This window comes from Martes martes, assembly GCF_963455335.1.
Source record: "Martes martes genome assembly, chromosome: X".
NCBI lineage: Eukaryota > Metazoa > Chordata > Mammalia > Carnivora > Mustelidae > Martes > Martes martes.
Window position 1 is genome coordinate 77,870,862 of NC_137897.1, and position 15,469 is coordinate 77,886,330.

General features: G+C 46.1%; 1 protein-coding gene across 1 annotated transcript; it reads right to left on the bottom strand.

The window, feature by feature from the left end:
• Positions 1 to 2,362: 2,362 nt before the first annotated feature.
• LOC308337427 (nuclear RNA export factor 2-like) lies at positions 2,363 to 14,037 on the bottom strand (the record flags this gene model as incomplete). The annotated part of the gene is made up of 21 exons (XM_080795539.1): positions 2,363 to 2,407; positions 2,546 to 2,606; positions 6,087 to 6,269; positions 7,040 to 7,112; positions 7,685 to 7,727; positions 7,820 to 7,935; positions 8,046 to 8,104; positions 8,225 to 8,332; positions 8,472 to 8,527; positions 8,614 to 8,682; positions 9,095 to 9,131; positions 10,530 to 10,639; positions 10,817 to 10,924; positions 11,045 to 11,133; positions 11,280 to 11,349; positions 11,470 to 11,550; positions 11,667 to 11,771; positions 11,886 to 11,969; positions 12,259 to 12,412; positions 12,646 to 12,829; positions 14,025 to 14,037. 21 exons carry the CDS (start codon positions 14,035 to 14,037, stop codon positions 2,363 to 2,365), a joined length of 1,848 nt encoding a protein of 615 aa, XP_080651665.1.
• Positions 14,038 to 15,469: the final 1,432 nt, after the last annotated feature.

Genomic DNA, 15,469 nt, shown 5'->3' on the forward strand with positions numbered 1-15,469 from the left:
TAAATAAAATGTATTATTAAAGTGAATTTCACCTAAAAAAAGGTAATGCTGAAACACGTATTTCTGGAGATTAAATGTATTAAATATACTATAAAATAAGAAAGTTATACACAGGGGCACCTGGGTGGTGCAGGTGGCTAAGTGTCCAACTCTTGGTTTCAGTTCAGGATCTCAGAGTCAAGGGATAGAGCCCCCGCATTAGGTAGCAGAATCTGCTTGAGACTCTCTCTCCCCACCCTCTGCCCACTCCCCATGCCCCCCTCCACGCTTTCTCTCAAAAATATAAATCTTTTTTTTTAATTTACACAGTGCTTTATATTTATAATCACACACATACATGTATTCCTTTGTTTGAAAGAAGGCCCAAAATAAACATCCTGTCACAGGAGCCCCATGGGCTCTGCATCACTGCTTAGTACTTCCTGTGCCATATAAACCCCAGAAAGTTTTCCCCAGAGGGCTTCCACAGGGAAGGCCTTTTTTCCTCTCTACCTCCTTTTCAGGCTTCTTGCCGGTGAGACCAAACTGCAATTCTGGATTTGGTCACCAGATGGCAAGAGCCTCCAATTAAATTCTTTTTTTTTTTTTTTCAATGGGAAAAATATTGATTTGGCAAGATGAACAAATTCTACTTAGAACGGAAGTTATGAAACAGCATGTAAAATAAAATCATGATTAATTCCTTAATTCAGCAATAAAAGCTTTTCAAAACACTCCTTTAAAACTTTGATAATGAATTGACAATGTCAAATGAGCTCATCATAAAAGTCAATGAGATTTAAAGATTAAAAGATGTATGAAAAAATTAGAGGGAACTTATTCACATTTACTGCAACACAAACTTTGTATACCATGAGCGCTCTTGAATCAGGAAAGACATAAATAAATGAAAACGAAAAATCTCATAGAAAATTATAGGAATGCAAAGAAACATGAAAAGAAGGCCAACAGCAATAAACTGACAAATATAAAAGTCCTGATAATTTTATCTTCAGCTAAAAAAGATGCATTGCATGATAAGGTTTGCTGCCACCCCATTCTTACAAAAAAGTGTGTATATCTGCTCACACGTGTTGTGCATCTGCACATATTTTGCACATATACATTTGAGAAAAGCATCTGCAGAATGTGCTCCACACCATTAACAAAGGATGGCTCAGCAGGATGAAAGAAGGTAGATACAAGATCATTTTATTTTCCACATATACATACCTATATTGTTTGATTCCTTTCAATTACAAACATACATTAGGTTTTTTTATATTAATTCAAGTTAGTTAACATATCATGTAGTACTTGTTTCTGGAGTATAATTTAGTGATTCATCACTTGCATATAACAACCAGTGCTCCTCCCAACAGGCGCCCTCTGTGTTACCGAGCAATCGTTTATCACGTTGCCCACCACCCGCTTCCAGCAATCCTATTTTTTCACTACCTATAGAGTCTCTTATGGTGTGCCTCCCTCTAAGATTTTATTTTATTTTATTTTTCATTCTATACTATTATTGTTTTCCTGGAAGTGAAACTAAATGTCTGATCCCCCTCAAGCAAACGGACACGGAGCACCCTTGTCACCGCTCTAAAAAATGCACTGGGCAAGCAGGTTAGCTCTCCCTCACTCTCAGGAGCTAAAGTGAGACCCCTCCCACAGTGCACCTTCAGAGAGGGGGAGGGGGCAGTACAGTGGATAGATGGGAAGACAAATGCAAGCATGGTGAGAGGTGTGAAAAGGCCCATTTCCCATTCACCAGTGTGCAAGTCATAAAGTTGATGGTATGCTTTTGAATGCATCCAAGTGATTAGGAATAAGAAGTAAATACATGTGAGTCCTCATCTTCCTTCCTTCCACCACCCTCACTAGCTGGTAGGCAGCCCTTGCAAAGCCCCTATTGTTCCAGGCCACATGCCTGCTTCTGCAGGCCTCCAGGTAGAGCATCTGAGTCACACTGTTTCCAAAGGCCAATCCCTGGAAGCAGCGTGTGTACCTTCTCACCCAAATTTACTGGCATATTACCTGTGGAATCAACCCTGTGTACCTGCTGGGGACTGCCAGGGTGAACAATGTTGGGAAGAGGACAGGACCTTTCAGTCCTGGACTCGCTGGTTCACGGTTGGGGCAGGAGAAGAGCGATCCAGGACACACAACATACAATGTGCAACATAACTCTTTATTATGAAAATAAACAGCGATCATGAGTGGGGAAAGTACGTGGAACAACTGATCCTTCAGGTGCTTATGTTACCAGGCCTGCAAGGTAATTTTGACTTCTTGGTCAGCCAGGCCTCCATCCCCAGTCATGGGTATAGCCTTAGGCTGGAGAAAAGAGAAACAGTGATGACGTGGACATCTAAGTCTTCTTTTAGGTGGTTTGCTTGAAAGCCTCCTCTGGGATCTTGCCCTCATTCTGGAGGGAAGGAGTTGGGACATCAGAAAAGCCAGATCTGGAGTTTCATTCCCAGGCTACCCAGCCTCCATTTTCTTGGCCTTCCTGAAGGCCCAGAAATGCCCATCGGTAGCCCGCTTAATGATTCCCAGACCTCACCTTGAGCATAGTGAAGACCTGACCAGCTCTGGTATAGTTCCACTCATTGTCCTCAAGGCACCTGGAATGGAAGAACAGGTGATCTCCATTAGTACCACAGTACAGACATGCTGACCATAGGATGCTAAATCTGTGCCAGTTCTTTGCTGGGATGCATGTACCGGAATGAACACTATGTGCAATGATGAAGAAAGACCTAGTGAAAATGTCTATCACTGGCATTCATGCCCACTAGAATTCACAACAGAAAAATAGACCTTTCCAAAAGAACAAGGGAACTCATTATATATTGGTAAAAAAAAAAAAAAAAAAAAAGATGTTCAAGAAAATAAATGGGAAATTTAAAACTACAAGTTTCCAGTCATTTTTATTGAGATAAGGTGCATGCCATTTTATTATTATTGTGTGCACATACCATTTTATTTTTTTTATTTCTATTCAGCGTAACAGAATTCATTGTTTTTGCACCACACCCAGTGCTCCATCCAATCCGTGCCCTCCTCAATACCCACCACCTGGCTCCCCCAACCTCCCACCCTCCGCCCCTTCAAAACCCTCAGATTGTTTTTCAGAGTCCACAGTCTCTCATGGTTCACCTCCCCCTCCAATTTCCCTCAACTCCTTTCTCCTCTCCATCTCCCTATGTCCTCCATGTTATTTGTTATGCTCCACAAATAAGTGAAACCGTATGATAATTGACTCTCTCTGCTTGACTTATTTCACTCAGCATAATCTCTTCCAGTCCCGTCCATGTTACTACAAAAGTTGGGTATTCATCTTTTCTGATGGAGGCATAATACTCCATAGTGTATATGGACCACATCTTCCTTAACCATCCGTCCGTTGAAGGGCGTCTTGGTTCTTTCCACAGTTTGGCGACCGTGGCCATTGCTGCTATAAACATTGGGGTACAGATGGCCCTTCTTTTCACTCCATCTGTATCTTTGGGGTAAATACCCAGCAGTGCAATTGCAGGGTCATAGGGAAGCTCTATTTTTAATTTCTTGAGGAATCTCCACACTGTTCTCCAAAGTGGCTGCACCAACTTGCATTCCCACCAACAGTGTAAGAGGGTTCCCCTTTCTCCACTTCCTCTCCAGCACACGTTGTTTCCTGTCTTGCTAATTTTGGCCATTCTAACTGGTGTAAGGTGGTATCTCAGTGTGGTTTTGATTTGAATCTCCCTGATGGCTAGTGATGATGAACATTTTTTCATGTGTCAGTAAGCCATTGGTATGTCTTCATTGGAGAAGTGTCTGTTCATATCTTCTGCCCATTTTTTGATATGATTATCTGTTTTGTGTGTGTTGAGTTTGAGGAGTTCTTTATAGATCCTGGATATCAACCTTTTGTCTGTACTGTCATTTGCAAATATCTTCTCCCATTCCGTGGGTTGTCTCTTTGTTTTGTTGGAAGCGTACAATTCAGTGTTTTCTTAGTATAGCCACAAGACTGCACAACCATCACCATGATCTAATTCCCAAATAATTTTATCGCCTAAAAAAAAAACAAAATAAACAAACAAAAACAAAAACACAAAAAAACAAAAATCCTCCTCCTTAAACATTAGAGATGACTCCCTATTCCTCCCCTTTCCCCAGACCCTGGAAACCACTAATCTGCTTTTGGTCCCTGGGGATTTGCCTGTGCTGGCCACTTCATATAAATGGAATCATATAATATGTGACCTTTTGAGGTTGGCTTCTTTCACTTAGCATGTTTCCAAGGTTCATCCATGGCAGGGCATATATCAGAACTGTATTCTTTTTTATGACTGAATAATATTCTACCATGTGAACATACCAGATTTGTTTATCCATTCATCAGCTAAAGGACATTTGGGTTGTTTCCACTTTTTGGCTATTATGAATAATGCTGCTATGAACCTTCCTGTACAAGTTTTAGAGTGAACAGATGTTTTCATTAGATACTTGGGCATGGAATTACTGGTTCATAGGGTAACTCCATGTTTAACATTTTTGGGAACTGCCAAAATGTTTTTCCCAACCACTGCTCCATTTTATATTCTCATCAATAATACATAAGAACTCAAATTGCTCCACATCTGCACCAGCACTTGTTATCATTCATTTTGTTGATTAAAGCCATCCCAGTGGGTGTGAAGTAGTGATTCATTGTGGTTTTAATCTGCACTTCCTTAATGACTAATGGTGCTGAGAAGTTTTTCATGCGCTCGTTGGCCTGTTGTATATCTTCTTTGGAGAAATGTCTATTCAGACCCCTTTCCCACTTTTTAAAATTGGGGTTTTTGTCCTTTTGCTGTTGTGCTGCAAGGGTTCTTCACATATTCTTGTCAGATATGTGATTTGCAAATATTTTCTCCCGTTCCTTTGGCAGGATTTTTACTCTTTTGTTAGTGTCCATTGGTGCACAACAGCTTTTAATTTTGGTAAAGCCCAATTTATCTGGGTTGTTTTTTTTTTTTTTGGTTGCTTTTGCTCTTGGTGTCATATATAAGAAACATTTGCCTAATTAATGAAGACTGACACCTATGTTTTCTTCTTAGATTTTTATAGTTTTAGCTCTTAAACTTTAGATCTTTGACCCATTTATAGTCTACGTGTGTACATGATGTGAATCTGGGGTCAAAATTCATTGTCTTGCATGTGGATATCCAGTTGTCCCATCTCCATTTGCTGAAAAGACTATTTTTTTTTTACAACAGATTTTTTTTCAGCACTCTCACTGACAATCAGTTGACTGTAAATGTGAGGGTTTATTTGTGGACTCTCAATTCTACTCCTTGATTCAGGCACTGTCCATATGCCAGCACCACATAGTCCTGATTACTGTACCTTTTTAGCAAGTTTTGAAATTAGGAAGTGTGGGTCCTCTAACTTTGTTCTTTTCTCTCGAGATTGTTTTGGTGCACTTACGTATGAAGTTTAGGATAACCCTGTCAATCTTTGCAGAGAAGGATTTTGACAGGGATTGCATTGAATCTGTAGATTGCTCTAGGTATTACTGCCATCTTAACAATATTAAGCCATTTAGCAATATTCCAACCCATGGAAATGGGGTGTCTTTCTATTTATTTAATTTTTTCAACAACGTTTTATGGATTTGAGAGTATAAGATTTGTGCTCCTTTTGTTACATTTGTTTCCAAATATTTTACTACTTTGATGCTATTGTAAATGGACTTGTTTTCTTAATTTCATTTTTGGACTGCTCATTGCAAGCACATAGAAATGCAAATGAGTTTTGTATAGTGGCCTTTTATCCCTAACCTCGCTGAGTTTGTTAGCTCTATTAGCTTTTTGGTGGGCTCTTTCAGATTTTCTATATATAAGAAAATGTCATTGAGCATTATACTATTTTTTAAATCCTTCACATATATAATAGTATGATACCTTCTCCATGGGCCCACTTTCTTTCTTCTTTCTTTCTTTTTCTTTTTTGGAAGCAAACTATCCAAAATGTTACTTTTCCAAATTTCCTGCAAGTGTCTTTGATTCACGCTCCCCCACCCAAGTCAGTGTCCCAACTCATCCTTCTTCCCATGCACACCCACCACTCACTTCTGAGACCACTCGAGTTTCATCCCAGACTGAGTGGAGAAAGCATACACCATTTCCTGCTGCTCCTGGGAGAGGGTGGGCATGGAGCTGGTGGTCAGTGTAGGCTCTTGGTTGGAGAACGCATTCCGAGTCTCACTGGGGGTGGCATCTCTCACAAACAGCTCATCATTCACGATGCACAGACTGAAGGGAAAATGGGCCCTCAGACAAGTGGACGAATGTACAACTCCACATCCCCAACAATGATCCTGCTCCCACTGCCCCTCACCAACCAGATTCCTTCCATACCCCTTCCGTGCCTTCCCCCCACCCCAGAGTCCTTGGCTGGTGCTTCCACCCCTCCACAGAGCGCACCTTTGCAGGGACTATCTACCAAACTCACTAGATGTGTACTTAACGGGCAACCCAGGGTTGATTTTATACCCACATTTATCCTTTACAATAGCCCAAGGGAATGGGCAGTCTAATCCCCATTTTCCAAGGAAGACAATGCATCACAGAGAGGTCATTACAGAGGTCATCACAGAGAGGTGACTTAACCAAGATCACACACACCCAGTGAGTGCTCGGGTCAAGAAGAGAACCCAGTGCTCTAACTCCAGAGCCCATACTCTTTTTTTTTTTTTTATTTGTCAGAGAGAGTGAGCACAGGCAGACAGAGAGGCAGGCAGAGGCAGAGGGAGAAGCAGGCTCCCCTACGAGCAAGGAGCCCGATGCGGGGCTCGATCCCAGGACCCCGGGATCATGACCCGAGCCGAAGGCAGCTGCTCAACCAACTGAGCCACCCGGGCGTCCCCAGAGCCCATACTCTTAACCACCAGACCAGACTGCTCCTTGGATCTACCTGTTGGCTTTCCACAATACTGAGAAAACCAAGATGTCTTCACCACCACGCTCCCACAACCCTGAGCCCAGGCTGGGATGAGCATTCCCACCTACAACATAGCACTCACCTGGAACTGCCAGCAGGGATGGCGATGAAAGTCCGGGTGAAAGCACGAACAGAACCCTGAGACTTTCCCTCCACTTCAACAACAAACAACAATACCCTCTTAGAGTCACACATACGTCACATGCCCACACGGTGTTCCTCAGTCAGGGTCTGACTCGATACTCATGCTGAAGGGGACAATTGTTCACTGGGAGTCAGGGTGTCTGGCATGGGGATGGCAACAGTAGGGACAGTCTACTCCCAGTGACAGGGTCTCTACTAGGTGGCAGGTGCTGTGACAACCACTCCACAACTTCATTTGATTCATTTTTCACAGTTATCTGAGAGGTGGTTATTATTAGCCCCATTTTGCAAACGAGGAAACTTAGAGGTTAGGTAACCACTCCAAGTAGCTCTCAGAGTAAGGATCTGGGATGACAGCCATGAAACTCCAGAGACTGTCCCTAATGCCCAAGCTGTGTGGGGCAGACTGGCATAGAGCCAGTTTGGACCAGGATGGTTTGGGGACAGAGTGGAGGCAGGAGAACACAGCAGGAGTAGGAAGAGAAGGAAAGGGATCAGGGAAGCTGGGACAGTTCTGAGAGGGAGCCCAGCCAGCGGGGAGAGAGCAGTGGGGCATTTGGGGAGGGGCTCTGCGCACACTCACCCTCCTTGAACACCCCGTTAACAGAGAAGCAGAGCATCTTCTCCTGAAAGGGAAGAGCCCAGGTGCTAAGTCACCTATACTTCCTACCCACCCATGGCTTTCTGGGGCTGCCCTTGGGAGGAAGAAGGTGCCTACCGTCTGGAACCACATGTCCACCAAGAAGGAGCTGAAATCGTGCTGTGTTTTGGGCAGCACACAGAGGGAGCCCACGATGTCACATTTTGTATGTTTCAGGGGCTGAACACACGGGGCTAAGGGGGGAGGAGAAGCAAGCAAAGATTGGGGGTCACCACATCCTGGGACCTATAATTACCCCTGAACATCCCCTTTCCATGCCCAGTCTTCCCCACCACACACGCACAGGGGTCCTTGGGCTTCTTCATATTCCTGCTTTCCTTGAAGTACTCGCACAAGCTGCTTCTAGCAGAGAAAGAAGAACAGAAGGTGGTGGCCTGGCCAGTGTGGGTGATTCCAGGAGTTGCCCTGTGTCTGCTGGGGAGCCACAGGGCCCAGAAACAGAGTCTGAGCTTTGCTACTCACGGGGCTGAGTCCTCGGGGTTGAAGGGAATGGCCAGGGAGAAGCAGGCCTCATCATGGTAGGCATTGAGGAGACCCTGACGGTCTCCAGAATCGTAGATCAAATAGTACCTGTGGGAGAGTAATGAGGACAGTCTATCTCTGTGGTCTGGACCCCAAATGAGGTTTTCAGACCCAGTCAGCAGTTCTGAGCTTGGGTGGCCTCACCCGTCCTAGCCATCTCCTTCTCCAGATTCCCAGGAGTACTTACTGCTGCAGGAATTGCAGGACTAGACTCTTCAGTGCATCAGATCCTTTGTAGCTTTCCTGGAATCAAAAGACATTTGAGACTATGTGGCTGATAAAACCTCCCTTGTAATAGCCCAAATGTTGTTTGATCAATTTTCCCTCACCTTGCAGGGCTTTAACAAGCAGGGTGTGTCGGTATCAGTGATAACTGGTGGTGATAACTCCTGGCCGTCCTGGGGAAGGGAAGAAGAAGTCAGCAGTGGAGACCAGGGAGGTGGCCCTGGATGATCAGGGGAAAAGATGAGCCCAAGAGAGGGTGAGGGTCAGAGGTTAGGTATGAAAGCACACTGGAAATTACATGGACAAGATTACAGTGTGTATCTTCAACATGACGTCTGGAAAGTATTTACTATTATATGCAACTTTTTTCTGTTGTGTGTGTGTGTGTGTGTGTGTGTGTTGTGTGTGGTTGCACGCACACATTTTTCCAGAGAGCATATTCATGTCATTTTCAGGAGTCCTGGTACCCTAAAATGGAAAAGGGTCTGACACAAACATGTAATCTAGAGAAGACCCAAAGAGCTTGAGAGCAGGTGTGGTGGTGATCTATGTTAGTAAGAGACAATGATGAGTGTAGTCACTTACCAGGCGTAACAACTTAGGAAAACAATCCTTGATGGCACTGTCCAAAATCCAAAATAAAAAGAAGTGACTGATAGGTCAGGGTTGCCAAGCCTCCCTCCTACCCTTTCTCTCCCTTCCCCCACCCCTCCTTTCCACTGGGTAGCTTCCACCTAGACTGCCCTGACTCCCTTCTTCAGTGCCACAAGAAGCAACATGTGGAGCCCAGGCTCCAGGGCTGCCTTCCCCTCCCTGCTTCCCTTCCTTCCTCCAAATCCCCACTGAAGACTCTAGAGAGAAGAGGGAATGGAGTGGGAGCCCAGCGCTCTGCTACCTCACTAGGGGTGTAGTATTCTGCAGGACCATGATACCCGCCCCCAGGGATGGCCCAGAATGTTGGGGCAGGGAGGTGAGTGAGGCAAGGCCCAGGAGGCAGGGAGGGAGAGGGAGGGGGATGAAGACAGAAGAGGGAGTAAAGGTAGGAAGGGAGAGGTGGGAGAGACATAGGGGAACCAGAGACAAAGGAGGAAGAGAATGCAAAACAAAGGGAAAGGAAAGAGGCTCTACCACAGTGGTGGGGATCAGGAGGAAGAGAGAAGAAGGGGGAAATGGCTCCCTGGCTGCAGTCCTTTCCTGCATCTGCCTTGGCTGGCCCTGGCACCCAAGGTAGGAATGGAAAATCTGCAGGTATTGGTTGGGCTGGGGGGCCCATTGCATGCTGGCTGAAACTTTGTCACCTGTGTGAGCTCAGCCTGAGCCAGGCATGGGAAATGAGGCAGCCACGGGGGCAGGAGACCTTCCCTGAAGGGAGTAGAGGGTCAAGCCCCAGATCAGCATGGAGCTGAGGGTCTGTGGCCCCCTCTTTTGATCACCACCTTCCCTCCTGATGGCCCCTGTGCACGTGTGCCTGTCTCTTTTGGTTCCTGGCCTGAGGAAATGTACCTATGCTGGGCTACCCAGGGCTTTTCTGAAGGACCAATTGTGATGATGTGATGTGTGGAGGGAAGGGAGGAGGAAAGTGCTTCTGAGAGGCGGTCCCCCTCTCAGAACAAGGGAGGGAAGTCCCATCTTAGCAGGGAGTAGGAAAGCCTGTCTCAGCATGAGGTCCCAGGCTGGAGGACCCTTCTCTGTCCAGGGCACCAGCACCTGGCTCAAGGCTGGTCACTCCTGGTCCTGGGGAAGAGGAGGAGCCCTGCTTCCTGGAGCACACTCTCGGAGGGCATGCTAAAGAACGCTGAATGCAGAGAGGTGGAAAGAGACCCCAGACCAGGAGAACAGGTGAGCAGGTCAGAGGAAGGAAACTCCTTACAGGTGAGGGACACGGAGAGAGGAGAAGGTGGGACCTACAGTCATTCCCGAGGACCAGGGCTGCAGCTTCCTGCATGCATGCATTCTCAGGGACAGTTCAGGCTCCCAGGCCCAAAGGTCCCCAGGAAGGGTGACAGGGATTCACACTGACCTTATGTAAGTGGGCTGGTCTGGAAAGGTGTCACACAAGGGGTTCCCTTCTAGCCAAAGCTCTTCAAGCTCTAGCCCTTTCATCTTGTTTAACTCCCATACCACGTTCAGCTGAGAAGTACGGGGAAGAAACAGGAAGGGAGTCCCAGGGAAAGGGACACACACAGGCCCCGGCACCCCCAGCCCCCACCTTTCCACAGAGGTACCTTCTCCTGCCTCCTGCCACCACTCTGATGAGCACTACCACCCACTGTCAACCCCAAATTTGATCAGGCTCCCTCTTCTCACCTCATTTTTGGAGAGGTTCAGGATCTTGACTGTGGGGACCATCTCTATGATGTCAGACAGGCCATCCAGCCCATACAGTTTGTTGTTGCTCAAGTTCAAGGACAACAGCTGTTGGTGAAGAAGAGTTAGAGTGACAGTTACTATCTAGGGCCTCAGAGACAACTCTGTCCTCCACCCCATGTGTCCCACCCCCTACCATTAATAACAGCACTGGGCCTAAGGTCTCACCTCGGGGTAATTCTCTTCAATGATCTGTAGGGTGGCAGCCATGCAGTTTCTTCGGTTCAGGATTATATCTATATCATGGCCCACCAAGTCTTCAGGAAGCCGAGAGGAGGCAATCAGAAGGCTGAGAGCGGTCCAGGACTAGCCCAAACCCTCCCCACATCGCCATCCCTCAGTCTCCCTCCCAGAAAGATCCCTGTGCCCTCACCTGCCCTAGAATTACTGCTGTCAAGTGTACCTGGGTCAAAGCGGAGACTCTGGAGGTCAAGAGCTTGCTGGGAGATGTCATAGCGTTTGCTCACGGTCAGCTGCAGAGAGAGACGCAGAGAGCCACTGGGAGGCTCTGGTGGGGATAGGGAAATCAGGGGCTGGAGGAAGAAGAGGTGGGTCTGGGTGTGGGCACACAATGGGCCTTGAGTCTGCATTACCTTTAGCTGCTCCATTTCTTCTGGCTCCAACTTATACCTCACAGAGTAGGGTACAGAGGAGGGATTGACAAAGATAGATATCTGCAGGAAGGAGAGGTGGGGTAAACACCAAGAACTTTCATTCCAGAGAAGATGACCAGCCCCTGCCCTGTCTTCCTGCCCCAGGACTAGGGAGAGGTAATGCCCTCAACACATACCTTTCGGTTCTCCTCATCATAAATCTTGTAGCTGACACCCTTCAGTGCAGAGGCAGTGCCAACACCCTGGACAAAGAACCGAGCCTGGTTTTTCACGTAGTGAAACTGCAGGAGGGGGAGGCAACAATAATTTTGGAGGATAGAGTCTTCTGGCTCAGTTGGCTTCCCCCACCCACACTTCCCTGTGCCCACTCATCTGGCTTCGCCATCCTCTCTTACATCCACTGGAGTGAAGGGGACACTGCAATGGCTCTGGATTGAATTCATTAGCCATGTCTTGTCATACTTTCTCCCATAGGGAATCTAAAGGTGAGAAGAAGGGATGGGAGTGAGGAGAGACAACATAGAATTAAAGCTGGAAACAGACCCAACAGCGTTTTTATCTGACCTTCTATGGAGCTGCATAGGACTTTGAAAGAAGGGACCACTGGCATTATTTCTTATTTCATGCCAAATATGGACTTATATGGGGATAAATCTCCATTGGAAAGCTCTCCTCCAAATAATTGACGTAAGGTTGTTTAATGTGCTCTTCCTTTTTTGTAAGGTTCCAGGATATTCTACCTAATGCAGACCTTGCCAAGACACTCACGGTGATCTTGAACCAGCTCCCTGGGTTTCCGTCTTGTGTGTTCTCCCCCTTTCCTCTCCTCGGAGTTTTTCTATCTCTCCACACAGAAATATGGATATGGCCTTCATTTTGCCATTTCACTCTCCTCTTGTCACGCCGGGTGCTATAGGGAGTGCTGTGGAGGGGAAGTGGAAAGACAGAGGTAGGGCCATAAATGCTAAGAAAGTCTTCTTCTATACACCCTCACCTCTCTGTCACCAGGACTACAATTAGGATTGCTTAACCGTTATTCCACTTCTGGCCTTCTTCAGTCTTCCAGTGAGAGAAGAAAAGGAAGACCAGGGAGAGTGAAAGAGTCGCATAATCCCAGGGGCTGCTACATGCAAGCCAGTCTGCCCCGTCACTTACTGTCTTATTTGGGGGTCCTCCCGGGCATCTCTCATCAGCACACTTCCATCATCCTCCTGGAGGTGTGAAGGCTGAGGCTCATATCCACCACGTTCATAACGAGGGTTCCTCCTGCCAAAATTACCTTGGAGAGAACTCCAAACGTTCTTTCTTCCTTGAGGTGAGCTATCACCATCATTGTATTCTCAAAAGGGGAACAAAAATACAAGTTTGAAGACACATCAGTGGTCCACTTACCATGTACCCATCTTAGGCTAACACCATGGTAGGGCAAGCAAAGTGTTAACCTGCCCTAAGGGTCCAATCCCCCAAACCCCAGAAAGGAAACTCCTCTGCTTGTCCAGATAGGAGAGCCTTATTTGACAGATGGCACTATCGGGGAGGATCTTGGGGGAGGAGGAGGAGGAGGAAACTGTATTGAACCTTTTAAATAGTGAAGCAGGATTTATAAAAAACAGAGATCTGTGCATCCATGGGTTAGACTGGAAACCAGCCATACACTTAGGAAGACATCTGAAGAATTGTACCTTCTCTCAGGCCTGTCTAAAAACCACACCAATACCAGGGTGGCAATCTCTCTCATGCTTCCCAAATTCAATCAGCCACCAAACTGATCCTACTAACAATCAGCAAGCTGTACTTCCTTTGCTGGTGCACTTCAACTTTTAATGTCAGGTGGGACTGATGTAGCAGCCTCCTAAGCTGTCCCCCTCCCTCCAGCCTTGTTGTCAACAATACTCAGTTTGAAATATCCAGAGTGAGTTTTCTTTTTGCCCAGCCTGAAATGCCTTTCAGCTGAGGGGACAACTCTTCCTAACCTTAGCTCCTCTGTAACAAGGATCTGAATGACAAACTGGAATAATACGTCAGCTACCATTTCCAAGTGTGTAGGGATTCTTCCTTTCTCATTCTATTATTGACTTCTAACATGGGTCCATTATGGTCGGAGAACGTGCTCTGTGTGATTTCAATTCTTTTAAAATTTGTTGAAGTTTGTTTGATGGTCCAGGAGATGATCTAGCTTGATGAATATTAAAGGAAAAACTCATATATTGAAAGGAGGAAATAACGGCTCGTGGTCAGCATATGGCGTATGGGGGCGTCAGAGTCATCTTTGAGAACTGACATTACTTCAGAAATAACGTTGTCAAGGAGAAAGTGTTAAAAAGTGAGCCAGCTAACAGCTACAGCAACCCTCAGACTGACCAGCTAAGTTGGGTGCCTAAACAGGGCCAGAGGCCTCCCTCATCAAGGTGAATCAGACAGGAGCAATCTCAAGCATAGCCTTGTTTTGGGAATCTCACAGGAGAGTGGGCATGTGATTAAAAAGCCAGAGAGACCACGCACACACACGTACGTGCGCATGCATGTCCACTTACTGAAGGGTTGCATCTCGGCACGATCCCTGTCTCACCGTCGTTCTGACAAAATCAAAGCCAGGAGCATCGGAAATCAGCTGGTGCCTCTTCCCCAGGCTGCCTGGGATCCCCCTCCGTCTCTACCACAGTATTAACTGATCCTCCCGCGAAGAAACGGTCGTGAGTATCCTTTATGACATCATGTGTGTTCACATGGTACTTACTTCCTGTGTCGGTTCGGAATTCTGCCTACATCATTGCTATGCCGTTGAGTACATGGCAGTGGCATCCCTGCTATGGTAGGGAAAGAACAGGGTGAGAAGTAAACCAACACTTGCCCAGCAGCAACCAACATTTGCTCAGTGTTGGGCAGACTCACTAGAGTTTTTTGACCTCCTCACAGAAGTCCAAAAATGATTGTATCCACAGTCCCTTTTCAGATCATGACTATTAGGCTCACAGGGGTTAGGTACATTTCCCAGGATTCCTCAGCCAAGACTGGTGGAACCGAAATTGTGTCCTCACCTATTGGTCCGCCTCCACATCCTAAGTGTTCCTCCAGCTAGTGTGCTGGTTCTCCTTTAATGGTGGACTTTCAGGTCTCAAGGACAGATTTCTGTGAGCAGACAAGGGATGATATTTTGTGAGCAGGTGTTAGTCGCTCTTGTTTGGGTGGGTCCAGGTACCTTGGACCAAGTGGAGATATCGGTCTTGAACTAGATGAAGAAATCTGTTTGGATCACAGCATTTGCCGATTAGGAGTCACTTTGAGGTGGCAGTGTCTGGCATACACTGGGGCCTAATTGGTATTCATTAAGTGAATGTTGTAAATTTGGGATCAACAAAGCCACTTTTGAGAATCCATACATCTCAACCATTTCTACTCACATCTATTTATTCCGGGGGGGGGGTGGGGGAGGGGAAGGGCTGCAGAACTGTTTCATAAACTGCTTGTAAAACTACCATGTGTTGAATTTGTCATTTGCAAAAATAGTATTTTTCACTAGTGTACAGTTAGAAATAGAGTGAATTACCCCCCTCCTGATTAATGCTAAGACTACTGTTTTTCTGACCGGAGGAAGAGAGGCTTTTGCAAACTGGTCACAGAAGTAAGGAGAGGCTTTCCTTAAATCTAGCAGATATAGCTTCCTGGGTGCCCGGTATATGTAAGAAGAATGTTCTGGGCCTACACACATGTCTGTGGGTGCTCAGCTTTGCGACAGCCAGTATCGTACTTGTCTCAGAGCAAAGCAAGAGTGTGTGCATGAGCATGTGTGTGTGTGTGTGTGTGTGTGTGCGTGTGCATGGGCATGTGCTAATAGTTTATGTTTTACATTTGCACAATTAGATTACAGATACATGTATTTCAAATCATGCTGGGAAGTGCATTGCCACACAAAACTGGACACTAATGTACATTTTCTTTTCATGTAACATATACTATATATACCCAATTTTTGCTTCTT